General features: G+C 40.1%; 2 protein-coding genes across 6 annotated transcripts in view; both read right to left on the bottom strand.

Annotated features, from left to right (window-relative positions):
• The window catches only part of si:ch211-1e14.1 (UPF0606 protein KIAA1549), a 58,233-nt gene extending 42,560 nt beyond the window's left edge, over window positions 1-15,673 (bottom strand). The window contains exons 1-2 of the mRNA XM_034684880.1: window positions 15,505-15,673; window positions 14,172-14,492 (exon numbers count right to left, since the gene is read on the bottom strand). Coding sequence (XP_034540771.1) covers window positions 14,172-14,304 — 133 coding nt within the window. The 5' untranslated portion in view covers window positions 14,305-14,492; window positions 15,505-15,673. The remainder of the gene's footprint in view (window positions 1-14,171; window positions 14,493-15,504) is intronic.
• A 5,703-nt stretch (window positions 15,674-21,376) lies between these two features.
• hipk2 (homeodomain interacting protein kinase 2) overlaps window positions 21,377-27,907 on the bottom strand; it is an 82,343-nt gene continuing 75,812 nt past the window's right edge. For 4 of the 5 annotated variants that reach the window (XM_034686218.1, XM_034686217.1, XM_034686222.1 and 1 more), the window contains exon 15: window positions 21,377-27,554. In XM_034686218.1, coding sequence (XP_034542109.1) covers window positions 27,096-27,554 — 459 coding nt within the window. In that variant the 3' untranslated portion in view covers window positions 21,377-27,095. The remainder of the gene's footprint in view (window positions 27,555-27,907) is intronic. The other variant, XM_034686219.1, reaches the window with a different exon arrangement.

Raw genomic sequence — 27,907 nt, forward strand, 5'->3', positions numbered from 1 at the left:
TTTAGTTAGCACATACCTTAAACACTTCAAGCTGGAAACGAATGATGGTAATATAAGAGCAGCTGCATGCTGGTGCGATAAGCTGCAATTTACGTACGATCCGAATAGTTGACTAATCACAAAAATAATCGATGACTAGTCCATTATCAAAGTAATCGTTTGTGGCAGCCCTACACTGAACCCCAAACTGCTCCCACTGCTGTTCAGCATCTTGCCCAAGGACACTTCGGCATGTGACTGCGGGAGCTGGGACAAACCGCTAACCTGCCGATTGATGGACGACCGAATCCACCCACTGAGCTGCTGCCAAAAGTACTTAATGCTAAAATAACATTCAGTTTTAGACAATTTGTCTTTGTGTGTCTTCATGTGTGTATGGTCCTTTGAGGGCTTTGAAAACATTAGAGACTGTAAGACCTTTACTCTAATGTGTGTTGTGTCGCTGCAATGTGTTTTGATTTTGTTCCTGAAGTCATTTGTTTCTTCTTTTATTGCCTGTGTTTAAATCTGTGAGATGTGCTACATACATAAAACTGAATTAAATGTACACAGAGACCAGATATAGATCTAGTGATTCTCAACCTTGGAGACAGACCCCAATAAGGGTCACAAGATCATTCCTGGGGGTCACCAGATGATGGTTGTGGATGAAAAAGAAAGAGGTATTAAAACTGAAACAACATATTTTTGACCTGTAATGATTTTTACACAACATCCCCTTATGTTTAAGAAGAGATGTCACACTTCAGTCAGTGTATTAACAGGAGGGACATACTGAAGGACCTCTGTCTCTCCTGCAGGATATCTGACAAGGGGGGGAAGAGAGCAACGTGAGATCGTTTCACCAATCGTGGATGGTGATCTTATGTCAGATAAATAAAGAATATGTAAAACTGGTCAGCGCCCAGGTATCACCTATGTATGGGAAACAATGCTTGGCTCATATGCACTTGAAAAAAAAAGGGATGAAAAATATGGCAGAGTCTCATTACTCCGACAACACAAGAGGATTAATGCAGAGAGTTTTCATTTATTCATCACATGAATAATTGGAGGCTAATGAAATCCCATTTCCGTTCATCAAGCCTTGATGTGTCTTTAACAGGGACTCGGTCTAATGAATGGCTGCCTTGTACGAGAGCTGAGCTAAATTTACATTTGACTGAAATGAAGAATTAACCAATCCTACAAGTGTCTTATCATTTAGTGTACCGTCTACTATATGTGGCTTAGGAAGAAGGTGATCCTTTTGCTACAATAAGTGATGATAGGTGATGTACTCTGCATGAAATACATTCAATGTTACATACAAGGTGATGTAAAGCAAAGTAATATGCAAGTGTATCATGACAGAAAAAAAGCTCCTCTTGTGACTGGGCTTGTTTGTTCTGCTCCACATCCGGGAGCTGGCTTGGATTGCTGCCAGTAATCATGTAGAAAGGATTCTGACAAGAGAGGGATTATTGCTGCTGATCTGATGTTCTTCTCTAAAATCCTCACGTCTAAATAAAAAGAGACAGAGCAGGGGAGAGAAACTGTGCTGAAGTTAATCACAACTTCAGGCATCTGAGAGAGGACTAACCCATATAACCAGGATGAATATTTGAGAATCTTCAGAGATCATGTATTGGATCATTACAGCTCCACTAACCTATATGCAGTACGAGTATTTAGAATAGCTCTGTAGAGACACAGCGTGTTTGAGTAAACTGGTTTACAGACATGCAAATTAAAGCATATCTCTACTTGGCTCTGGTGTTTTTATAAGATAGAAATTTCTGTTTTTTTTTTTTTATTTGTACTAACCTTTACAGTACTCTTATTGTTGGTTTCTAAAGGGCAGTCTCAGTGGGATGATTTTAGAGCACATTTTTTACCCACATTCAATGAGAAAGTGAAGATACATCTCCCATATTGAAGGAACAGAAATGTTTTGCATCTATCTTTTATGAGTTCATGCAACATTTCCTCTCCAGAGTGAGTCCTGCTCACCCTGTCTGGATTCTAATCTGCATCACTTCACATCATCCTTTTTATACTGACTATGAACTAAATAACTTTAAACTTTAAATAGCTGTTGCAGATTTTCCTACAGGAGTTGAGTTAAAATATTTTTATGTGGTACTAGAGACCTTTATGAACAAATTGGTGAAGACATTTTTTGATATGGAATTTATTCCCACATTGGCCAAATATGGGCTTATTTTCCGTTACTAAAAGGCAAACCAGTTGACTCAAAGTATTGATCTAAAGATGTTTAATTGTTTTGAAAACTATTTATTTATACAGCTTAAAATTATTATCAGCTTACTCTAAGCATCACACAGAACATTTTCATTCACAGAAATCAAAACATAACCATATTTCTGTTGGCATTTTGAACTAAAACTTGAAATGATTGCAGCACCAGATCAATGTCATCTGCACCTCAACTTTTTAAGTTTGTTGACATTTCATTTTCCCTAAAGCGGTCCTGTAACACCTCTAAAGCCCAAACCATCATCTTGAATCTATTAATCTCCATGTTTCAGGCATTACCCACAAATCTAATGTTCTGTGTTCAAATAAATCAGAAGTATTATTAAAAATATCCTCCATGTTGCTCATAGATTTATAGTGCTAACCCAAACTAACTTTTTTTTATCACAGTGTCGACAGGCAGAGATGAAATCTGACGGAAATGCTGCCCGAGGGTAGATTTGATTTGATGTTTGGGAACTTGTTGTTGACCTTGTTGAGAATGAACTACTGTTGTTATGAGGTTTTGACCAATCAGAGTGTTACACACAGCATGTAAAACATGTTATACATTAACAAATATATGTTAGGGATAGGCAATGATTTTCAAATATTTGAATATTCATTCACTTTGTAAAAATCGAAGAGTAACTTTGAATATTTTCTCATTTTCAAGATACGATTTTCCTGTTTTTTACCGGTGCCTGGTTGTCATACTGTATTCCTGCCAGACGGTGGTTATAGAGCGTCTTAAAGCTGTTTGCTAACCGCATTAGCAAACAGAAGAAGGATGCTAACTGCATTAAATTGCAAAAGAAGAAGAAAACATTAGTGACAGTCGTGGCGATTTTCTCCGTCTCTGAATCTCACACAACGCAGGTATTTCCACAGACTGAGCATGGCTGTAAAATGTAAACACAAGATTATTTGAGTAATCATCGAATAGATGCCAATGATTATTGAATAGTATTCTGGCTTTGAATGCCCATCCCTACTATATAGTAAATGCAGTTTTCCTTCATTTGAAAGCAAAATCCACAACATAACTATCATGAAAATGGACAACACACAAGAAGGAGAAAGCCTGCCTGCCGTGCTAAACACAAACACATGTTAACCTTCCAGGTGAGATACAATGTGGGTTAGGATTTGCTGTCCTCTTATGACTCCAGATCTCAAGGTTGGAACAGAGTTAACCTGATAATGTCTGCCTGCAGACAGCCCTTCACTCACGTCTACAATTCAATCATAGGAGATCCCTCCTGCTGCTCTCTGTTACTCACACACAAATGCTGAGCTCACATAGAAAGAAGAAACTGCTCTGCACTGACACAGTGTCTTTTAACACAGTCCAATACAAGGGCATGTGAGAGTTAACAGACAAAACAATGATGTTACCAGCAGCAGACAACGAACAGGACTACAAATGAGTTTCTGCTGCTCCCATCTGCTTTTACACGAGTAGCTGCGAGGGGAAGGGACGAGTACACTCATTTTTTAAGTGCAAGACACAATACTTCTCAGCTAGAAGCTAGCACTCTCAGTTCACAGTACGCATGAACTAAAGATTACAGGTCTAACTCAAACACTCTGGGGGCTTTTTGGAGGAACAAATCTACCTTTATTTTTCAGGATATTTAAGCATTGAATTTATAGGTAACAAAGCCAAGCAGCTGTGAATACACATGAACATGCTTATGTGTGCACCACACAGAATATGTAACACACACATTCATATGTGAGTGTAGAAACCTGAGACACCTATTACAGAGCCCTCTAATGATATCATTTCCTATGTTTGCCAGACTCCTTATTGCAAAGAAAAAAGGATTTAATGGTTGTGTAATTTGGAAAAAAAGGGGGAGAGAGAAGAAAAGGGTCTTTTGGTATTAATGCTAGCTAACTACAGCCCACACATGGTTCTGTTTTCAGCTGAGCCCCTTGCGTGACTGGCTCTTTTCAGTTGGCAGGAGCAGCGTCTGCTGAGTGCAGTCGAACAATCAAGATACGGCTGTGTTGACGTACGGTTTATCGGGGAAGCTTTTAAGACGGGAAAGATTCCATTGTTTTTATCAGAGAGGTTCAATTAGATCCCCGCCAAAGCTCAACCGGACCCCCCCACCACCATGAACGAACAGTCTGACTTCAGAAGGGGTGCGTTTGTTTTAAACCATCACCAGTTGCTTTCTGTTGCAATCACTTGTTCTTAATTTGGCCAACATCAAACAGTTGAAAGATTGAAGAACAGATTTAAATCAATAAAGGAAATGTTAAAAATAGAATCCAAGTCTGCATGCTAATCCAGATCTTTCAAGTTTTGTAGTGTGGAGTTTGCCAACATCTTTCGCAACTTTATTCACAAGCTCAAGAATGAACCTGACTGAGGTCACGCCTGCACTTCATCATATATTCATGTGACCCTTGTTTTCTGAGGGAACAGTTTTCAAGATAAGGGACAGGAGGTGCAAAAAGATTGGGAGCAGGATGAGGGGGAGGGGGGCAAGGGAAAGAGTGAAAGTGAGGAAGAAGAGAGGTAAAAAAAAAGAAAAGAGGAAGAGCGAGTGAATGGAGTTTAAGGTAGAGTTAGCTTCAGAGAGAGCTGACTTTCAGAATGATTTCTACAGAGTCTTCAGGGATTTGTCGGGCTTCAGTATCACAGATAGAAGGACTTTCGCTTGCACACAAAACAGAATCCATGACGCTATGACCAATCTCAAAGAGTGGATTATGATGGTGCAATGCCAATGTGTCACTCTGTAAGAAAAGCCTGGCTCTCCTATGCACACAGAGACACACACAAAGTTTTGTTGCACCCCTTCTCTTTCTGCAGCTCTGATTTTCTTCGAAAGACAGGAAGGCAAGGACTCGTAACCAGAGAGGCCCAGAGGACTGTGTCACTCAGCACCCTCCTCTCCTCCCTGCACAGGCCGCGCTCAGGCTTTCAGTCCTGGGAGAACAGACACTGCTGTGTGAGGTGAAGCTCTCTTGGAAAGACACTGCTTTCACATAAGCTTGAAAGACAATATGAGAGCAGAAAAGAGAAATATCTGAGCAGCAGGGTTAGTCTAAGTACTGACTATGTTTCTAAGTGGTTGCTACGATGTTAGAGGTCCAAAACTGACGGTTTAGCCTGGAGTTGCCTGAACCAGGCCGGGCTGAGCAGCACCATCTGCTCTGATAAATATATAAATAATCAGCTGCAGTTCATCAGAGCACGTAGTGATTCAGACTCCACACAATATGACCTCAATGTTGCCTTCTGTCAAATCATGAACTTTGTGTTGCACATTTCGAGCTCTCAACACCGACAGGGCGTTAGCAAAACAAACAATAAGCACATTCAGACATTCAGGGAGATGTATTTGTTATAAACAAAAGTTCACTACAGGCCTGGATACAAAAACCTCCTGCCAAGAGGACTGTTTCTGCTCAGATCACAGTCTGAGACACATCCAAGTGCTTAGTTTGAAAGCAGAGACACAGACAGAATAATGTGAGCAAGATTAGCTTGCTTTTAGTGATTCACTTACAACACAGACCATGAAGCTCTCAAAGGGCCTCTGCAATGCTACATTTAGCTAAAGAAAATATAATCATTGCATCCCTTAAGAGCCATGAAGTGGACTGCACGAAGCAGATTACAATATAACAGTATGTTTATAATATTGGCAGTATGTTAAAAAAAATCCATTGTTCATTTCTCTCAGTGTAGGATCAAAAATCCAAACAGCATGGTTAAAACTGTATACATATCATATCTACTTTACCTTTTCATAAAACAAGCAAACAAACAAACAAAGTACTTTTGAGTCGTCCAGTTTTGTTTTAACTACTCTTGTTGTCCCGCTCAGTATCCAGGCCATGTTTGGACACTTGCAGGATGCTGAGACTGCAGTGGAAAATTGCCTCTGCAGGGTACACAAAATCAGTAACAGATGTACACCCACAGGCCCCCACTGATGTACACTCACATCACAAGCTACCAGTTTAATGCAGGTAATAGCAGACAACTGGAAAGAATTACGTGTATGAGACAGCAGCCGTCCTCAGAGCAGAATGACTCTGACATGACAAATGAATGTGAGGTCGGGAGGGATGTAACGGTTCCTCATGAGACAGATGAAATCAGAACATTAAAGGGGTGATTCAAATCAGGGAGGTGAAAAATGAATATCAATACCCTTTGATATCATCATAACATCTCCTGTGTCTGTAGATGAATACCAGAGCACAGAATTGGTGGTAGCAAGTGAAGATTTTGCAGCTGAGCTCTCACATATCACTTGTTGAAGGTGTAATATTAATGCCTGTTAAGCCTCTTCTGCCATGTGTAAAGCCTGAATTAACGTCGTTGTCTATATCGTAGGGTCGCAATGTCCTATTTCAACCCAGAAGGCTATGCACCATAGACTGTATAAATAATGCACATAGTATCCGTGACATCACCCATCGGTTTCTGAAGCGCTGTTTTGAGGCCAATCGGCGCCGGCGGCGGCCATATTGGAAATGCTGAACTCAACATAACTGCTGTTGAGCAAGTGTGACATAAAAAGGGGGGCTTTGAGCCTCCTCACTAACAGCTACAGTGTTCTCGCCTGTCATTCAAGTCAGCGGTGCCTCTCATAATGGAAAACTTGTAATATTAATATCTTCGAAATTCCTGCGTTATGAAAAAATTCATCCCCTGTAAAGTGTGTACCGATAGGGAAAAGAGCTATCCAGACTACACTATTTTTTGTACCAGGCTGTAAACATTTTTTGTTTCTGCTGTAAAGATCGTTTTTTAAATTTGTGTGTATGTAGTTTCCTGTACTTCCGGAGCCAGACTCAAGAGGACACTCGGTGAACTGCAGTTTTTAACACTTCCGCATTGCAAGCTTTGTGATTGGTCCTCTGGGCAGCATCATATTTCTCGCATTCCATAATCGCCGTACATTGGTCGTAACTCAGCCTTAAATCGGCCAGACTTTCCATCTCCTCTGAACTCTCCTCTCTGTTTCTCTTTGTAATAATTGACATATGATCAACAGCTACATTTAACATAACACACTTGAAATCGCCCTCACTGTGGATAAGCAAGCAGAAAACGTAGTGGGGCCATAAAGAGACGATCTGACTAGCATAGAAATCACTCTGTCTACAAGAGTTTTGTATTGCAGAGCAACGCGGGCACTAGTATGAACCAAGCTCAATGCATTGAGGTGGGAAATAGGGGGAGGAGCCATTCCATCTCTTGTCTGAGGTAGGATCAGAGGCGTGACAAGCTAACATGTAGTGTTGAAGTTAACAGGGTGGAACAGTGCTGAGTGTGTGTAAATTTGACATATCCACTGTGTGTTTTATGACATGCCTCTCGTGCTACTTCAATGACATGACATGAAATCACATTGGGACACCACCCCTGTGCTGATACAGGATCAATATAAAAGCACAGAGCTGTGATGGCAGTGGAGCTTCGTTACGACGCTGATCCTTGGGCAGCCTGACGAAGGATATTTTCCAACAGTTACATTTTCCTTTTTTTTATTATCCACATAAGACTGCTGTCCAGATTTCTTTCTCTCTCACTCTTTCCTCCTTTCCTACAACTCTTCGGGGGGCACTAATACATCCAACATTTGTTTCTGTTGAGCCTTCTTGTTACTGTTTTTATTATTTACTCCTGGACCTTTATGATCCAGCAGAAGAACCTTTTGTGTTCTTTAAAATAAAAGCCCATGATTAAGAAAAATAAATAAAGTTACAGACATCAGGCAGTAACAGAGGGAAAATTAAAGTACCACAATCACAGTTTTATGAGGGGATCTAAAGCTTGATCATAAACTGGGCTACTTACAGGACATCATTAAAATATCCCATCCCGGCACCCAGCTTTGTGAATTCAATTGTACCATGAGTTGAGTGTGCCATCACATCTCTAATGGACAACCATGCATTTTTAAAAACATGTCTGTCTGCTGTCATTGACCCCTCCTTGACCAGCAGACGGCTCTCTCTGTCCCTCACACTCAGATACGACCGGGCCGGCTGCTTTTCAGCCCGTCTTTGTGGTCAAGCTGCAGGCCTGGAGAGAGCAAAAGTTCCCACTGTTTGGCTTTTGATAGGTTCTGCCCATTGATCTGCAACTGGCTCCCAGCTCTAATGAATAATGAATGGCTATATTGTCATCCTGCACGGATCACATTTCACATGGCAACGGAGCGCTCTGGTAATTAGCCAGGACTTTGCTGGCCTGCAGCTCACTGTCCTGAACTTGCCAGCCACTGCAGTGCAGAGCGAGAGGCTGCTGAAGCTAAACTGCACAGGCTCTGTATGATATCTGTTATAAAGCTCATAATCACATCCAATGTGTTTGTAAAGATATTTTATTGTACACCCAGGGTGGTGGTGTGGGGATATGTCTTTTGCAGAAATTGAGCCGAAAGTTGAAGAACAGCTGGAAAGTGAAAAGAGGAAAATGGCTGTGTGATGTCGGGTCTGGAGGAACAATTATACGTTAGTCACTGTGTGCTGTTTGACCTAGAAACTATAAAGTGTGCTTTTCAGTCAGAGGAGAGCTGTATGACTGGTGATTTCACTGTGGAGACAGATCATGGAAACACAGTTGTCAACTCTTGCAGGAGGAAAGTGAACTGAATAACTCTTCTCACAAATCATCATGGCAAATCACAAAAAAGGTCCCATTTTTAGGGCAGTAAATGAAGCACATGTTTAAAGATTTATGAGCTCATTTTCCCACACGACTCATCAGACATTTAGCCATGACTATATTTAAAACTGTTCAAGTCTTCTGACCGCTCACAGCACTTTCACAGTCATCCATTCAAACACACATCCACACACAGATGGTTATGTCTGTGAGAACAACTTGGAGTTCAGTGTCACTGTGCCAGAGTACAACATGCAGACTGCAGGAGGTTAGGATCCAACCGCCAACCTTAAAATTATTAGACGACCCACTCCAACGTGGAGCAAGAACTGTTATAAAACTTCTTCATAAGTGGGTTTTTTATTGTGGATTAAAATAAATACAAAATTAATATTAAGAAACAGGCCAACCCCTCATGTCCAAATTTAGAGAGCCTCCAAAGAAACAGGCTAAATCAGGACAGCATGAAGTTGTGTGAAATCTGTCCAAACATGGCTGTTCAATGAATTCTCATGTGATGCAGTGGTTTGCAATCTGGACAACAGCTCCTCACAGAGCTGCTTTTAGCTTACTGTCATCATCAAAACCACAAATAAATATGAAACAAACACAGCATCCCTGCTTTAAAGAAAGTCTGAAATAAACCTGACAAAGGCCTCGAGCAAATCAAGAATTCACTTGGAAATACAGAACATGAAGAGCAGTGACCCCAATTTTGAAAAATATCTTTTGAGTTTACAGAATGTTACACCAGATTAATTTTAAGGCAACCACAAAATGAGCAAAGCATCAGGAATAAAAGCACAAGGAAGATGGTTAGCCTACATCTTATTGAAATCTGACCAAACAAACAGAAAGATAACATTTCCATGCTATTCTGAGCGACTATTACAAACATAGAGACAAAACCTGGGAGTCAGATCAATCTGAAATATATCAAAGCCCCTGTGAGGAGTTCTTAACTGAGTGCAGAGCAGACTGAAGTTACTGTTGCTTCTGTACTGTATGACCTACAAAAGCAAAGAAAACCATCAGAAACAAGAGTGACGACTTCTTAATTGTCATCTTTAATGCCTGAATCCTCTGAGAGGGGGAAGGGTCAGGAGGAAACAGCCTTTCTCTACATTCTCAACAGCATCTGAAAGCATGTTTGACACATTTGACTGTTAAAGGGAAGCAGGAAGAGAAGTTTTATCAGAAAAGACTGCCTTTTTATTTACAGGACAAGACCAACAAAGGGATAAAATTAGAGATGAACTGATCGGATCCTGGTATCAACTAGGGTCAGATACAGACTCAATAAGCTAGATCAGGTATCATGAAAAAGGGCAGATCTATATTGATTCTACGTCATCAGCACGTTAGTAGGTCTGTGCTTTTCGCCGGGCTAATGCAGCATGGAGGGAGCTAACTACAGAGGCTCAGTAGTTTGGAGGTATTTCACACTGGTCGCAACCTCCAGCGGCAAACTTGCAATACCTTCCAAGCTCGTGTTTCGAGAAGTGGCAGTAGAACGGCAAAGTATAACACAATCACTTGAACGGAGCGAAGCCTGTGAGTTAGTTCAGGCAGGCAACTCAAACAGCACTGATTTTACACAGCATGCACCATTCTCACAATCACAACAAACATCACACCACTTTGGCGCTATATTAGCTGCAAGATTTCTGGTCTCTGTTTCTGCTCGGTCATTGCCATTGCTCATACTTTCATCCCCACCACCCCAGCATCCACCTGTGGCCCCGACTAGGAGGTTTAAGGTATTATCTCGTCACTCCTCAATTTTTGCATGTAAAAGTATAATGGCAAGGACTGATGACTTCATCAAAGTGCATCAATCCTGCAGCACTAAACATTTCAAATCACTATATCACGAGTTGTCTGACTGAAATCAAGCATCTCAGGAATCATCATATCAAAGAATACAGCAAGTGAAGAGTTACCAACCAAACTACAGGTACACATGTATAATTGTATTCATAAATAATGACTCAGTCAGATTAAATATTTCTCAGTCTCATCCTTACATCGAGGAATCATGTTATTAATTTGATACTTGGAAACGTCTGTTATCAACCAATACCAAAACCTAGGTAGATGCATTGGTATCGGTATCACACCTTAAAAAGTTGGATCTGTGCATCCCTAGATAAAAGGTTTATTCCTGCCCACAGAAAGTGCCAGAATCTGCACAAACTGACAGTTCTTCAAAGCAGTTATAATGACCAAATGCAAACTGGAACAAAAATGAACATTTTCACATCTAAATGTTTGGTTTTGTTTCATATCTTGCAAGGTTTTATATAAATGTAAGCACTATCACACTTTCTGTCATCATGATGTTATACTGAATATCAGCACTGCTGCAGTGACGAAGAAATAAGTTAGCAAAATGTTACGTCATTGAATAAAGAAACACCCTTGTGTGGAAGTAGTGTTTTAATACCATGAGTTTAAGTTTCACTTATTCCAGATTTCCTGGATAAAACTTCATCCTGGTGTTTACCACTTAATCCTATTAAAACATTATACCATGAGATTTTAGCTGCTCTTAAAACCTTTACTTTCACTGGGCAGTGTGTGTGTGGGGAGAGGGTGTTAGTGTGATCATGTCACATGCATAAAAGAAAGCCTGGGATAAAAATAACATAACACTTAGATGCTTTCTCTTAATACTAGAAATGACTTTAACTTTACGGACTGTGGAGACATAGCCACTTGACCTCCTGTGAACGTCCAGAATGGAGTAAGTTAGTGATTTCATTTTGAATATCACAACTATAAGAGCTCATGTAAATTCTCTAACAATGATTGTATGAAAATCACGACAGAGTATTATATACAGTACAATATCTAAATCAGTGAGGACACTTTGAGCTTCCTTGATGAGGTTTAGCTGGTAATAAAACAGACTGAACTTGATAATACAGTTGCTTCTTTATGGCCTACATAAGCTAAGGAGACAACCAGATGAACTACTTCTATAACACACTTTTTAATGCATGTAACCACGGCAAAGTTTTTTTTATTGTTACTTTTTCCAGCCGCAGATCGTCTAATTGAGTGATATGTTACAGGAGGATGTTTTTTTTTTTTTTCAGAAAACACTCCCTACACTACACAGGACATGATCAGCAAAGACATGAGAGTCATCACTTTGTCCGCAGGGGGCGCTAAAATCGACTCAAACAGAAAGTTCCTCACAGGAGCTTTAAAAGTACCTTTTATTATTATTGAACACCCATCCAACATTCACCAATAAGAAAACTTTTTTTTCTAATGCACAATAATATTTGCATAATTTCTTCATTTGAAGATATGAACATTTCTGCCGGTAAAGCCAATAAGTTGACGCATAATGCGCATGGGATGACAGCTTGCTCATGCCAGCTACAACGTGTCGGCTATATGGAAGTATTTTGAGGTGTTATAAACAGTCGGCAAATTAGCTGTTAGCAATGCTTATGTTAGTTTTTTCCTTGTGTTTCTAATCTTGGTTCCCCCCCTGTGGGTATTCTGTGTTATTACTTATCCTTTGTCTTCCTTGTCTCTTGTTGTATTTTCTTGTGTTTCTTAGTCTTGTCTGGTGTCCTCTGTTTTATAGTTCTTGATCCCTGTGTTTCCAGTTTAGTTTTACTTCCTGCCCTTGTGTGTTTCCCTCCTTTTTGATTACCCTGATTAGTTTCACCTGTGTTCCACATCTGTGTTGATTACTCTGTGTATTTAGTTCCTGTTTCCCCTGTCCTGTGTTGGATCATTGTACGTCTTCCTCGTGTTCCTAGTGTTACTATTGTTTCCTTATCCCAGTGATCTATTGTTTTCTTTTGAATTTGGTTTCTTGGATATTTTAGTAAGTTTGTTTGTAACTTTTGTTCTGTTATTATTAAATCTTCATTTTCTACACTTGGTCCCCCCCCATTTTTCACCAACGTGACAGCTTAAGGAGCACAGGTGAAGTGGGGCCAAGCAATGATCCTTTTACACTACCAATTAAACTGTGCATCTCCAGAACCATAGCAGAGACAATATTCCTGTATATCTAAAGAAGAAGACATTTATCATTTATGTAGAAATGCTTGTTTTGTTTAATGTCTGTTTCTCAACAAATAGACTGTCAGAATAAGAGTTACAAGTAATCCTAGCACAGGAGAGACTGGGTGTTCTCAAATAAAACTGTGTATTTAAATCACTATCAGTATCAATATCAGTATCTTTATCGGCCAAAATAAGTTTGAAAATATTGACATATTGGATTTCCATATTGGATATGAAATAACCACATCGTGCATCACTATTTTTTTTCTTTTAAGTATGCATTTGTTGTGTTTTTGTGTTATCAGTTTTAAACGTCTCACTTGGTGTAAACGTGTTACCTTGTCATTCACATATATGGCAAACATTTTTTACTCAAATTAAAGTATTGCCAACAACGGTAACACAAAAGTTGCACCACCCATTAGAGAGGGTGAAACACTTGAAGCATAGAAGAGTTAACACCACGGCCTGAAGGTTTGGCCAGCGATCTTCAGGCCGGGAGTTTGCTGGTTAAGTCCGCCTCGAGTAAGGAACAAAACAACCCTGCCCGCTCCAGTGCAGCTGCTCCTCGCCCACAAACAAGTCTATGGTTGCACTAGCTGAGTGTCGCCTCAATTTTAATGTGGGTTACTGTGCCAAGTGCTGCTGAAAATGTGCACTTATGCTCAGCAAATCTGCTCTGACACAGGACAAGTTAAAAATAAGGATGAACTGAATTTTGAGTTTTCAAAGTTTGCTCAGGAAGAAGGAACAAAAAATATGATTTCTAGCTAACCCGATCCTCAACGATACTCTTCTGCTTTTCTCGCCTTGTTTTGTGATGCTACTTGTAGTTATTTGTTTATATCTGTTTGTTTGTTTTTATATATGTATTTAATCTGTTTACTCTTTATGTCTCTCAGAATCAGAGCATCTCCTTAATGAATCCTCAAGCTTTAAACACAGATTAAGTGCAAAAAAAGTGACAAATCTCTGTGTAATGCTGTATAATATTATAATAAACCCTGACCTATGAAACATTTAACTTCTTTTTCTAAAAGCAGACATGTATAGGTATTTATTTCCTGAACACCTATCTCCATAGTTACATTTGTTTTGCAGGTAAACTCTGACAAGTGAAACTACAAATGCACTTGGTGTCAATGACTTGGCAATGCTCGTCTACACAGCAAATCGATAGGTGTCAGTGACGTAACACAAGGTAAAAGTAAGTGGATCACGTGTGAGTCAGCGAAAAGTGTTCTCTTACCTGCAACAGGTGAGTCAGCTGTGATCACTGATACCAACACCGTCATCCCCAGAAACAATGCACGCTGACTGTGTGCATGCATGAGAGCCTGGAGCATCACCAGCACACCAACAGAGGACATTAAACCTGGCATGGTGCGGTGGAGGAGGAGGGGGGGAAGTGGGAGGTTGGGGGGGGGGGGGGGGGGGGGCGAGGTCACGGCATTTCACCCAGATATGAAGATGAGATTCATTCCAAAGAGACGATCGTGTTAATTATGTCAGGCTGTTTTCTCCTTCAGTCTAAACGTCGGTCATCCATAACATGAGGAATGGAAGGAGGCTGTGAAAACAAAAGAGCAACAGTGTGACACTCAAAACAAAGCAGCCATGTTTACTTTCACTCTTTCACTGCTTTACTATTGTTCCATTAATGAGTGTAACATAGATACAGCAAACATGAGCTGAAATATAAAAGCATGCAAAAATGATGCTCACTGTGACACCTGTTATAACTGGCTATATTTTTACAGGAATACAAAGATGGATCTTTTAATGAAATAAACTCATGCACGATTATCCACCAGAGGAACTAGTCCAGCTCTACTTTATATTCTCTTGACAGTCCATCTATGAAATAATGTCTTTATCATGCATGAGGCCCTTTTTGAAAACAAAGTCTCTTTAAATTTAAATTTGATGAGTGAAATATTAGTCATTGGTTTTGAAAATCACATTGAAGTGAGCTCACGGACTACTAACCTTTCTAACTCAGACTCACATTAAAGGATGCATCTTTCCACAAAGGAAGAGCATCAGAAGAAAAGTGCACATTCACGTTTGACCAAATACTAAAATATGGGACGTGCACACACACGCACACACACACGGATTTGTCTGATGTGAAGGCACCTCACACGTTTACGCACATGGACACCCGGGTCATTATCAGGAAACGGTCACTATGTTAGTCAAATAAACACTATTAAGGGTTATTAGTGCGTAATATAGACTAAATATACTTGAATAAGCACCGCACACACAGACTAGCACACAGACTCCATGTGTCTGCCTCAGTCTCTCTCTTTCTGTCTCATCATGACACAGTGCAGTCTCTTGTCCTACATCCCGTCCCGTTACTTGCAAGTTTAACGGTCATGTGGCTCTCCACACAGCCACACAAAGCAGGTTACATCCCTCATTTTAATGACACAGCACAAAACTGAAACCTGGCCAGCTTACACACTTAAAAGCATGTCATAAAGCTAGCTTTGAGTGCAAATATACACGATATTTGTCCTCCTTTCCCTCAGCCATTCCTGTCAGCCTGCTCATAGCTGCGCATTCACACTTACCAAAAAACAGGGAGCTCCAACTCTGTCAGTTCCTTTGTCTGAAAATATCCTTCAGTGGAATGAAATGTAGTGCAAAGCTTCTCCAGTAACCTCCATGTGAACACCACCTGTGCGTTTGAAGTTATTTCAGTGTACGCGTATTGTGCATGAGCTGGTCGCTGGTATTCATCTGACACTCTTTTGGTAACAGTTACCTTCTCTCGTCCTGAGGATTGGGTTAGTCCCGCCCCCTGGCTGATCTGATTAGTTTCTAATTTAACAAAGCTCGCTCTCATTGGCTGGAGCTCTCTTCCGTCCAAGTGGGGGTTTAAAAATTAGGTTGGTCTGCCTCGACTGGCGTCTGCGGCTTCCACGGCAACGTTGCCTCATACGATGATGCACTTAAAGTATAGCCATGGATGTACATCTCACTGTCAGCCCTTTGGTTAGATAGAGTTAATCTACCTGTCACCCTGGGAGGAACCCTACACACAGATATCAGACTGACACCGTCCCCTTCTGCAAACACTGTTGCACTCACCTGATTTATCTTTTTAATTATATGATCAGCTTAAATAAACGAGACGTTTACACTAAATATCTAATACAACACAGCGAGCATGCACGCGTCGTTTCTACCGTGCTGCATGACTTCTACTGGGAGCCTTGAATTAAAAATAATAGAATATGTGGCCCTCTGGTGTAAGCTGTAAATATAAAGATGCTGTTCAACAAGCTTTAGTGGCAGAAAAGAAGAAAGACGATCAGTATAACACGTCAGGACGTCAGGACCTGTTCACATGCATCAACATTTTGGTGCACACCGCCACCATGTGGCAGTATGACCGGGTTAGTTAGCAGCATCTTCTGCACATGTCATGCTTCAGTGTGTGCAATGTAACACACTTAAAATAAAAGCTTGATAGCCTTTTAAAGCATACTTTTTGTTGTCTGTATATGAAGAGGATTCAGTTTGTAGTGAATTGTAACAAAGGACATTCCTTACCATGTTTTGTTCAGGTGTACTTCTGCTTCACCTGAGTATTGACTCTTTGTGGTACTTCATGTCTAACCCACTGACTGATATGATCTAAAACTGTTATTTTTACCTTGCTACATTTATTTGAAGACTAGGTGTAAAAACCTTTTTTTTTTTTTAAGTGTAATTGGTTCTGTTTTTATTTTGACATTCACAGCATCAACTCAATGTATTACTACCAGGCTTATTCAAGTCTGTTTGTATCACTGTGTTTCATTATTTCAAGGAAAGAGCAGTGTAAAAAGGTAAGTATTATTATTGTGATTTTGTGTCTTTAGAAGTTTCTGTTTTACAGACCATAAAGCATGAACATATGGTGCATATTGTCATTCACGAAATACTCTAACAGGCCATATTAATATCAAATAATAGTTACCTTATGCATCAACTACAATAGAACATTATGCACTGAATGATGCATTGATAATAACATAACGGCATATGATATGTAAGACTCACTGTGAGCATGTGTCTGTATTATGAAAACTTTTAAATGTGACGCTTATCAAAAATTTGTTGTGCTTTTGGAATTTATTATTTTGTGTAAGGCTATTCTTTTTACTAGGGGCAGAAAAAATATTGATAAAGAAACATATAAACATCCTGACATGAGGATTCAATTAATGTATCACTTAGATTTGGAAAACTTGAATGGCCTTGAAGAGAAAGGTTGTGGTTCAGCACAGAAATGCAAATATATTCAAAACACATCAGACAAACAAAGACAAATATCCACAGCGGGTGTTATTTTAGTCTTGCTTTTAACTGAGTTTTATTTTTATTCTTAATAGTTATGTTTATTTATTATCTATTTCCAATTTAGTCACTTTTATTCTACTTTATTTATGTATGTACTTATTTATTTATTTTAAGTCTAGCATCTTAAGTTATTTTAATGGTTTAATATTTTAGTCTTTTATTATCTTAGAAATGTATTTTACTTTGGTGATTTTATTTTCCTGTTTTGAGTTTTAACATCTTATTTTACCTCCAGTGTTTCCTCATTAAGATATCATGAGAGCGTTTCCTCAGTTCGTTCAGCAACTTCTTTTTTATTCTATTTATTTATTTTATTTTCATTGTTTTTATTACTATTGTTGCATATTGTGTTCTTAACCTTAGGATTATGGGGTTGGTTTGGGGTAGGGGCTGGGGGTGGGATCTTTTTACTAATTTATTCTATTTTTAAGTTATGTACAGCACTTTGTGTTACAATGTCATGTATGAAAAGCGCTTTATACATAAAGTCTGATTGATTGATTGATTGATTGATTGATTGATTGATTGATTGATTGATTGATTGATTGATTGATTGATTGATTGATTTATTGATTTATTGATTGATTAATATCATCTCAGTCCAGGCAGGCATTTGAAATGCATGTAAACAAATGTCTAACAAAAAGTGTAATGTAGATTAATAAAATGATAGGTGTATTGCATATCCTCTTGTTCCCATATATGACACATCCCTTCGTCCACACATTTCTACTGACTTTGTTGGACTGAGTTGGAGTTGTGGAAATAGGTGAATGTTTTGTTTCATTTGTTCTTATCTTAGGGTCTTAAGGGGGTGAGATGTATCCTTGTCTGCCTTCACAGCTTGCTGCTCTTCCATTAGTACAATAACAAAGGATGCTTCTGATGAAATAAAATGAGATACTTGCTGTCAACATTAAAGCTCCTGTGAGGATCATTCTATTTTAGTTGATATTGGTGCCACCTGTGGACAAAGTGATATCTCTTACGTTTTTGCTAATCTAGTCCTGTAGTTGTATGTGGCCCTTTATAACAGATTTATCACTCACTGTGAATGTTAGCAGTAGAAAAAGTGAAACAGAAAGATGGATGTAGGAGCTGTGACTGACCAAAGATCCGAGTTGACCGTGTTCCACTTAAGGGCTGAAACTCCTGTTATTGTTAGCTTTGATAGCCATGTCAACAGATGGAAATCGCACAATCAGTTGTAGATGTAGGGCCTTCTTACATTTGGAGCTCGGGGTTACTGAAGTTGTGTTAAGTTTCAGGAATTATGACTTCAGGGGGCGTTCCCATTGTTGATCCAATGGGCATCTCATAATTTCTGACTTTCAAGCACACATAGCTCACACCATGACACCAGTCTTGTAGCTGATGGTCTTGTTTGCTTTTGTAAAGGTCATAAAGAGTCACCACCATTAATGTCTGTTTCACATCCAGAAAAAACTCCTCACAGGAGCTCTAAAAAGTCACCAAATAGCAACGCTTTAATTCTAAAATAAAACAACTCTCTGAACAGATTTGCCTTGATGACTCATTTTTCTAGAAAGTAAATCTAACAAAGGAACACCTTATCTTTTCCACGACTTCATTTAATGTCTTACTGCCCTTTGGTGCCATTTTATAAATCGTATGCTTACAAACATGGGAACTTAATGTGAGGGATGGTTGCATCTTCAATACTTTTCACCTCTCATAAACATGTTTCAGATATCTGGTTCAAATTAATCTTCTATGATCCTGAGGACTGGTAGGTTCCACACTGAAGCTCCTGCACAACCATAGTGCACCAAAACACGTTTCCACTTCATGTACCCAAGTGCATCTCTTCTGAGGACCGTGTGGTCATGTTCAGAGCGTGCTTACTTACCATCTCCCTGACTTTCTGCTTTCCTTTATTGTGGGAAAACCGACACCTTAATTATTCTAACATTTACATGAGGTTTAGTGATGTGAAGTACTTCCCAGAATACCTTCACAAACAGACAGAATAAGTGAAAACACCTGTATTGTTTGCATAGGTTTAACTTTGTTTACAAGGATGGAAAACTACACTGAAATTTATGAAGAAAGCATAAAGGTGCCTATCAACAAATTAGAATATTTGAAAAAGTATTTCACATTCTTTATGTAAAGAAAAATGGTATATACTGTAGAATCATTACTTGTAAAATAACCTGAATATTTAATTTTGAATTTGAGTAAATCACTATTCAAACAATATAAATATTGCATTTCTCAACCTAGATCAGTACATGCGACCACAACCATGGGACAGACTGCTAACTTGACAGTTTACCTGAAGATGATCTGCGACACCTCCCAGAAGGTCATGGCTGAAGAGACTGGCAGCTCAAAGAGGGCTACATCAAAGCAAGTTCATGTAAAGAAGACTGGAAGGTAAAGTGTAGTGGGAAAAGGTGCACAATGATTGCAGCCTTGACATGATTGTCAAGAAAATTCCATTCAAGAACTCCAGAGAGCTTCACAAGGAATGGACTGAGGCTGGAGTCGGAGCATCAAGAGCCACCACACACAGACGTCTGCAGGAAAGAGAGTACACCTCTCACATTCTTGATATCAAGACACTACTGAAATAGAGACGTCATAAGAATCTTACCTGGGCTCAGAAGGAAAATAATTGGACTGTTGCTCAGTGGTCTAAAGTCCTCTTTTCAGTCTGTGATGGTTTGGCACGCCATGTCATCTGCTGGTGTTGGTCATCTATGTTTTATTAAGTTCAGAGTCAACACAGCATTTACCAGGAAATTTGAGAGTTATGATAAACTGATATGGTTTTTCAATGGCCGATGCTAATAATTACAGAGCAGGTTGGCCGATGGCTGACATATAATGCTGATATCACATTGTTGTTTTTGTTGTTGTTGTTGTTGTTGTTGTTGTTTTGCATTTGATAAAGACCAATTTATGCATGCAAGCCACAATCTAATATGCATGGCAATCCAAGCCAGGATAATGTTTTAAATGGACTTCAGATTCATTCATGAAATAGAAAAATACATTGGGTTATGCTATAGACTTCAGAATATGACTGATGTTCATGTCAGAAGCGATATCAATCTGCTTTATTCTATATATTATAACATGAGTTATATCAAACACTAAAACTAACAGTTTTAAATTTGATATGCTGTCATATAGGATGAAAAAAAACTGTCATCATTCAGAAGAGATGATGGGGACTAAGGGTATGTATTGCAGAATGGTGTAATGGACACGAGGGGAAACCTCAAACACTGCTTGACAGCAGCCATACTGAGAAGGCTGCCTGCATATCCACAGACATTATTTGTTTATATTTTTAATGGGCCTCATGAGTGCAGGTATTAGCTGATGCTGATTACATCAAAATGCCTTTAATCAGCCAATTGAATCGAATTATCTCTTTTTTTTTTAGAGCACTTCATGTTTCCATCTGCTCACAAGCTCTTTGGATACAGTATATCCTTTCCCAGCAGGACTTAGCACCTGCCAACAGCTCCAAAACTTCTAAAAAATGGGTTTGATGACTATGATGTAACTGTACTTGACTGGTAAGTCAACTCACCTGACCTGAACCTCAAAGAGGATCTGTGGGAGATTCACCCGACCCACAAATGTAGACTAGTTGAAGGCTGCTATCAAAGCAACCTGGGCTTTAACACCTCAGCAGAGCTATAGGCTGATCAGCTCCATGGCATGCTGCATTGATGCAGTAATTTATGATAAGGAGCCCCAACAAATATACTTTTTAGAAGATGGACATTTCTTATTTCAAATCAGCTTTTTTGATTGATCTGAAGACATATTCTGAAAATGTGAGTTACTGGATTTCTGATTTTCATGAGCTGTAAGCCAAAATCATTAATTTAAAAATATATTACTTCATGAACAATGAATAAAGAATTTATGCAAGTTTACCTTTTTGAATTAAATGACAAAAAATTACTTTTTTCATGATATTTTAATATATTGAGCAGCACCTGTATGTATTTGTTTAATCAATGCATAAAAAGAGGCAGTGTGCTCAAACACTCAGAACAAATGTCAAACATGCACACACAAACAAATCACACAGTAGAAAACAGGACACTGTTGCCGTGACTTAACAGTTTAATGTAAATCCAAGACAAAGTGTGATTACATTTCTACACATATACAATATGCATATGTGAGCATACAAATTCTCATTAATAACTCGATTCACCTCGGAGACCGAAAAAATGATCAAAAGTAACAGTGAATAACAAGCTATAACATAGTTCACCACAACGCGAGCCCCTTCTCACCCTACAGTTAGTAAAGAGGACAGTTCAAATAATAACTCTATTCTTCTATTTGACGAAGCTGCTTGTCTGTTAAAATCCTCCTGTAAAATTTACAATGCTATCATTAGTTTTTTCGAAGCCTAATATAAATTCACTCCATTTTTCTACAACGAAAATGATTAAGAGAAGCACACAACATCATAATGGTAACACAAGCGCTTAGTACTCAACTTGTTAGGAGGTTTAATTAATCCTTCTTCTTATTGTTGTTATTATATTTATTTAAACATTCTATAAAGCCAGTAAAATATCCATTCTCATAACATACTCAATAATATTAAGCTAAGGAACAGGGTATACATTGAACGCTACGTCAACAGATTGAAATAATGAGACATCACACCCCGATAAACAAAAGTAAATAAGAGAAGACAATGAACAAAGGAGTATACTAGGAAATACTGCAGCACACGTTAGCTTAATCGACAAAGAATGAGATTTTACACCATTGAGAAACCATACAGCAATGGACACAAAAGGGGGTCAGGGCTTGATGCACTCTTAGGTCTTCAGAAAATGATAACAAACTTACACTTGCATGAATATATTTGTGCAAGGAGCTGTTTAAGACTTTGACCTGCAGAAATTCACTGCCAGACTTCTGAAAATGGACCAAAAGGGACTGCAGCTTTGACTGGACCTCTGGCTTCACACAAATATTTCTGAAGTGCAAATGGGCAAATCTGTCTGTGAATGCAGCTTTGGTCTACCACGTCTAGGTTACATGTATTGACACCACAAAAATAATTAGCGCCAGCCAGAAATCTCTCTGAAAGAACGACTGGAAAGGTTTTTTTTTCAGATTTGTGTAGCAGAATCAAAGCGCTTAAATTACAGCAAATTGGGCTGTGGGGACATTTCCATATCTACGCCTTGCTTTCAAACAAGGATAAATTATGTATTTGTATTTTTTTTTATCAGTTTTGGTTTTTAAAATTCAGACTTTGTAATCACTGTAGATGAAGGCATCAAACCTTGACCTCCTCACCCTGAATTCCCCCAAGGAGTAGCCAGCAAAAGGAGCAGATCTCCTCAAACATGGTTAACTTCAAGAAAAAAAACACACACTCTCATTCAGAAGGGCTTTAAGAATGCTTGTGTAGCAGGATTATGAATTTCCCGGTGACAAAGAGTACGTCAGCTCATGATTAATCCACCTAACGCCTGTCTCTAACCCCATTGAACTTTGGGAAGCAGCCGCAACTTTACCGGAGGACTCGAGCAGTACAAGTGTGCAGGTTGGTGCTGCAAGTGGACTGTGTACTTCTTGCAGACGTTGAAGTGGATTCGAAGAAGAAAAAAGCCTCACAGTGCCTCATCGTGCTCTCAGGAATGTTTCTCAGTGTTTCCAAAGAGAAGTCTTTACGGAAACACCGTGAGCAAAGCTGGAAGTTTGAGTGTATTTTATCAGAGAATGCCAGGCTTCATGCAGACCGAGATACTGCCTTATTTACTCCTCTCTAATTCAAATGTCACCTTCTACTTTAGAGGTATGATGGTTATTTGGAAGGCAGTACTCTAACAGTAAAGTCGCCAGCTGGGAAGGCTAAACTCACCCTGACAACACGAAACATTTTCACACTCTACTTAAGCACATTTTGGTAATTGTAAGGTCACTCAATCTATGTTTACGCTCACATTTCTGATTCCCCTTTCTTATAAAACACAAAACATTGGTTATGTGAAACAGAGTATGCACAAAGGTATCATACACAACAAGTCATTTTCCACAATGCGGCACAAACAGGGCTTCTCTTAATTGGATGTTTCATTTGAGAAAATAGTGATTATTTGATTTCCCCTCCCCGTGGGGATGGTGGTAATTTCACATGAAGTCTCTTCTGTGGGACTCTGCTGGAGATCAGGTGTAATTATTGCATCATGCATGGCCACAAATGGTGTAGAAATTAAATGGTCACCCACTGAGAGATATCTAAAGCCATTTCAGATGTCACAGGTCACATATTACATTCATTTTGTGCAGGTGACCGTATCTTAAAGGTATAGTTGGTACACTTTTGATTAATAATTTTTACAGATCATTCTATTCAATGGCACGCTAATGTGAAACAAAGGGTTTCTTCTTTTTACAAATTCATTTTCAAACAACACCAATAAAGCTACAATACAACAACGTAATAACAAAGAACTGGCTTAATAATTTGGAGAGGTTAGATAATTATTGATCATTCAATGTCGACAGGGGCCAAGAGTGAGGAGCCGTGACAGTTCAACAGAAAAAGCTTTCAAACAGACCGCAGCTCTGTCCAGATTCAAATCAAAGAAACACCTGTGCTGTATGTTTTAAGTGTATTAATCCTCCCTGTGTACTTCGTCATCATGTGCATACATGCATTTGCTCTGGGGTTAAACAAAACGTCCTCAAAAGCACTTGTAAAGCGTTTAAAGATGATACCAGAAGTTATTGCCTGTCTGCTCTAGCAACGCAGTGGAGGATTGCTTTTACTGTTCTGTGCTGTACATGATCAATCTGTTGAATTCTTTGGTGGGGAGGAGCGAGAAAAGTCCGAGAGTGATGTCGATGCTATCCCCGTGTTGACCAGAGTGGGGACAGGACAGCAGTGTAGCGTGGTAACACCAGATCCCCTCAAACAGTGGAATGTTTCAGTAGTCTGTCTCCTAACAGAGGACCTAAAAGATATCAAATGGAAAATCATCTCCCTTATGCCTGTGTGCTTGGGCTCTAAAGGCCTGAAGGAAAATAAGTAGATACAATAAAATAAAAAAAACACACAAAAACAGAACAGAGAAGAATGATGTAACCAGCAACACACTTTGTAATCACATCTTTGACTGCTCGCGCCCGAGGCTTGCATGCTGGACCTGACAGGGAGTGGAGAGTTTAGGGAAACAAGTACCAGGATGACAAACCTCTCTGGGGGAGATTATTGGATGTCAAACTCTGGGTGTAGCACCCTCAAGCCAGAGCGTCCATCCAAACGAGCCCAATTGGATTATCATCAAACTCACTAACATCAGCAGTGTTTTGCAGCACTTTACACAGGTGCACCATCTCCGAGGAATACTAAATATTACTGTACATCAACCCCCAGGTTACAAAATAGAAATGAGCCTGACATATAATAAACACACACACCCACACACACACACACACACACACTCTGATAAAACATCCACAATAATTATTGCAACAATCTCTAAAAAGAAACACAACATGTACTACAGCCATGTCAAAAAGTCCAAGATCATGTTAAGTTAAACAAAAACAAAAACAAAAACAAAAGAAAGAAAAATCACTTCAAATGCAAGTACTATGGCATACCATGAAGGAGGGGGAGGCTTTCACTAAAACATCAGCAGTTGTGATGTGCCCGAGTTTGAGGGGTCGAATGAACAGAGATTATTTGAATCATTGGCTACACGAAAAAAGAAAAAGATGTCTGTTAAATCAAGCAGCAAACACTCAAAGCGACAGCCCTATTGGTTCTCTAAGTGTTCGGGTATCCCGTTCAGCTGGCGTGGCGATGTCTGCGGTGTACCTGGTTCGAAGACAAATGGACAGTGACAACTAATCGTCCACAAGGTGCCCTTCCAGGTGCGGCATTTCCCTTCTGTTCTGCTCCTGCAGCTGCTACCCAAACCTCAACGCAACTAAGAATTAACTTTGCAGAAATGCAAGAAATGACAACAACAAAAGGATTCATTGAATGTGCATTCAGGTAAAGTAGCGCCTCTGCGGCTCCTACTGTACGGACCACCCGGGCTCAGTGTTACTATCAACCTGCTCAGTGCCAACTTGCTACCATTTTAGTCCCATTTAAGGTAGAGAGTCCCCCCCTTCCCCCCACAGTCTCTACCTAAACTGACCCTACGCTTTCAACCAGCCCCTCTCTCGTGCCTACACAGTATCTCTCTCAGACAACCCTCGATACTCTGTCTCGTCGCTGCAGCCCGGCTATCTATAGCCTCACAGCGTCACCCTCGTGGCAGCCATCACTTTCTGTCAGGCCCTTCTCTCAGACTAGCTTTTAGGCTTAAAAAAACAGCCCCTACTGTGTCTCAAACATTGTACTGTAACTCATTCCCTTTACATGATGCTAAATCTCTGCCCTGTAATCACGTTGCATGAGTTCCCCAGTGGGATTTATAAAAAACAACAAATATATTCCAAACTAAAGCCACGTTTTGGGTGCCACTGTGCTACAGCTACACTGTACATTTCATATTTACATTAATATCCAGGGCAAATGTAACAAGAATTTATCTATGACTTTGGTAAGTACCCCAGGCAAGTTATCTCATGCACACATAATAAAAAATTCAGCATGATATCAACTCTTCATCACCTATAGTCTGCTGTCACTCAGGGCGAGAAACAGCAAGGGCTGAGCCTACACCTGGAAGAGAGCTACAACTGCCCCAATTGGGATGTCAAACCAGGGAAACGCATCTCTCTAAGTTTAGCTATAGTCTCTTGTGGCTTTCAGGATCCAAGCCAAGTAAACTGTGTCGGTATATCTGTAAGGCACTACGAGGGAACAATGTCGAAACCTAAAGACTGGAGAGGATTTTGAGGAGGTGGACTACACACGCATGGCTGACAGTAGCACACACAGACAATCACGTTGTACATGCCTATGTTATTATAACCACTTTGTGCAATCACATTGAAAAAGAGGAACAAAAGATCTATTCGTATAAGGGGAAAAAAATCCTCTTAAACAAACAGGTGCAGACTGCTACATTCTAAGAACGGGGCCCAGCTAAGACACCTAGCTAAAACTGAAGTATTGTCATAAAGGTGAAACAGAAAAGGAAAAATATCTATAAATACACTAAAAGTTTGTTGTCTTCTGTTGGTTATATTTCCAGAAGCCTCCTCGGCTGGAGAAGGTGGAGTGAGTGGGAGGAGTTCTTCCTCTCTTTTCTCCCCACACCATGAATGATTTGGAAATATTAAGACAGTTCAAGGCCATCAATATTTTTTCTTTGAAGAGCAGCAGGTTTCCGTATTTCACCTTCTCCCAAATCTCTTGGGAATCTGAACTTCCAGTCAGTAACCCCTGTTCAGCAGTCACTTCTTCTCCAATTTAAGAGGGGGAAACGAAAGAAAAGAAAACAGAAATCCTCCAATGTCCCAAAAGGCCTGTTTCAAACTTCCCTGGAAAACTAATGAGACATCCATTTCCTCATAAAGTAAAGCAAAGAGAAACAAATGAAAGCAAAACTGGCCCTTCAGGGAAAACAAGGAAGAAGAACTGAACAGTACCCCTCTGAAATCCAACCCCATCTTTCCCTTCTGGAGAGGCTTGAATCTTTTAACTCTTTTCTCTCTGTCGTTATATCTTCAAGTTATACGTGACAGTTTCATGAGGATTGCATGTTCCTCTGTCTCTGTTTATGTCTGAGGTTGAGGAGAGGAGGTTTCAGGGCAGACGGGACTCAGGGCGGTGGGTTCGGGGGAAGCAGCAGAGCTGGGTCAGGCTCTCCAGTGTCAGTCTTCTCTAGAGGTAAGGGTACTGGTTCACCTTGGTGGGGCTCAGCGGGTATCCAGTGTAGACAGTGGAGGCGGGCGAGGCGCTGATGTAGGCCTGGTGGGCAAACTGGGCCTGGTACGGGCTGTGGTGCAGGGTGGGGGAGGGCAACACGCGGTGGCCCATGCTGACGGGGACCTGGTGGACGATGCTGGGTGGGTAGCTCCCGTGCTGGACAGCATGCCGCGCAGAACCCTGTGTCGCCACCAGGTGGGCCACGGTGCCGGTGGACCCTAAAGCAGCGGGGGCTGTGTAGGTGTAGAGGTGGGGCTGGCTTGGCAGATGTGCGGCAGTCAGGTGCGGGTGGCCGTTGCCTGTGTGGGAGGGGCTGTTGTGATGGAAGGAGTAGGGTGCCTGAGCGGCAATGGTGGGGGTGATGTATGCCTGCTGGCGTCGATGACCTCGCTCAGCTACCATGTGCTGCTGGGCCTGAGGGAGGAGAGGAAGACAGACTCAGTGTTGGGTTCATTAACTCTGAACATTTCCAAGTTTTCAGCGTTGTAGTAATAGAGAGCAGAGCTAGAACTTGAGTCCGACTCGAGTCCTAGTTTTCAGGACTCTCACTGCACTGGGACTTTGAAGATAGAGAGGATGACTTTGATTTATTCACTGATTAATACACGCCATTTTGATCAGCAACAGTTCCTGTCAGGACGCTTAAAGAGACACCATGAATCTTGCCTGAAAAGATTTCACATCAAATGCAAGCAAGAGCAGAGCAACATGTTCAATATGTAAAAGAATCATAAAGAAGAATACAGAAGCAAGTTCACACTTTAACA

This window comes from Notolabrus celidotus, chromosome 6 (genome assembly GCF_009762535.1).
Source record: "Notolabrus celidotus isolate fNotCel1 chromosome 6, fNotCel1.pri, whole genome shotgun sequence".
NCBI lineage: Eukaryota > Metazoa > Chordata > Actinopteri > Labriformes > Labridae > Notolabrus > Notolabrus celidotus.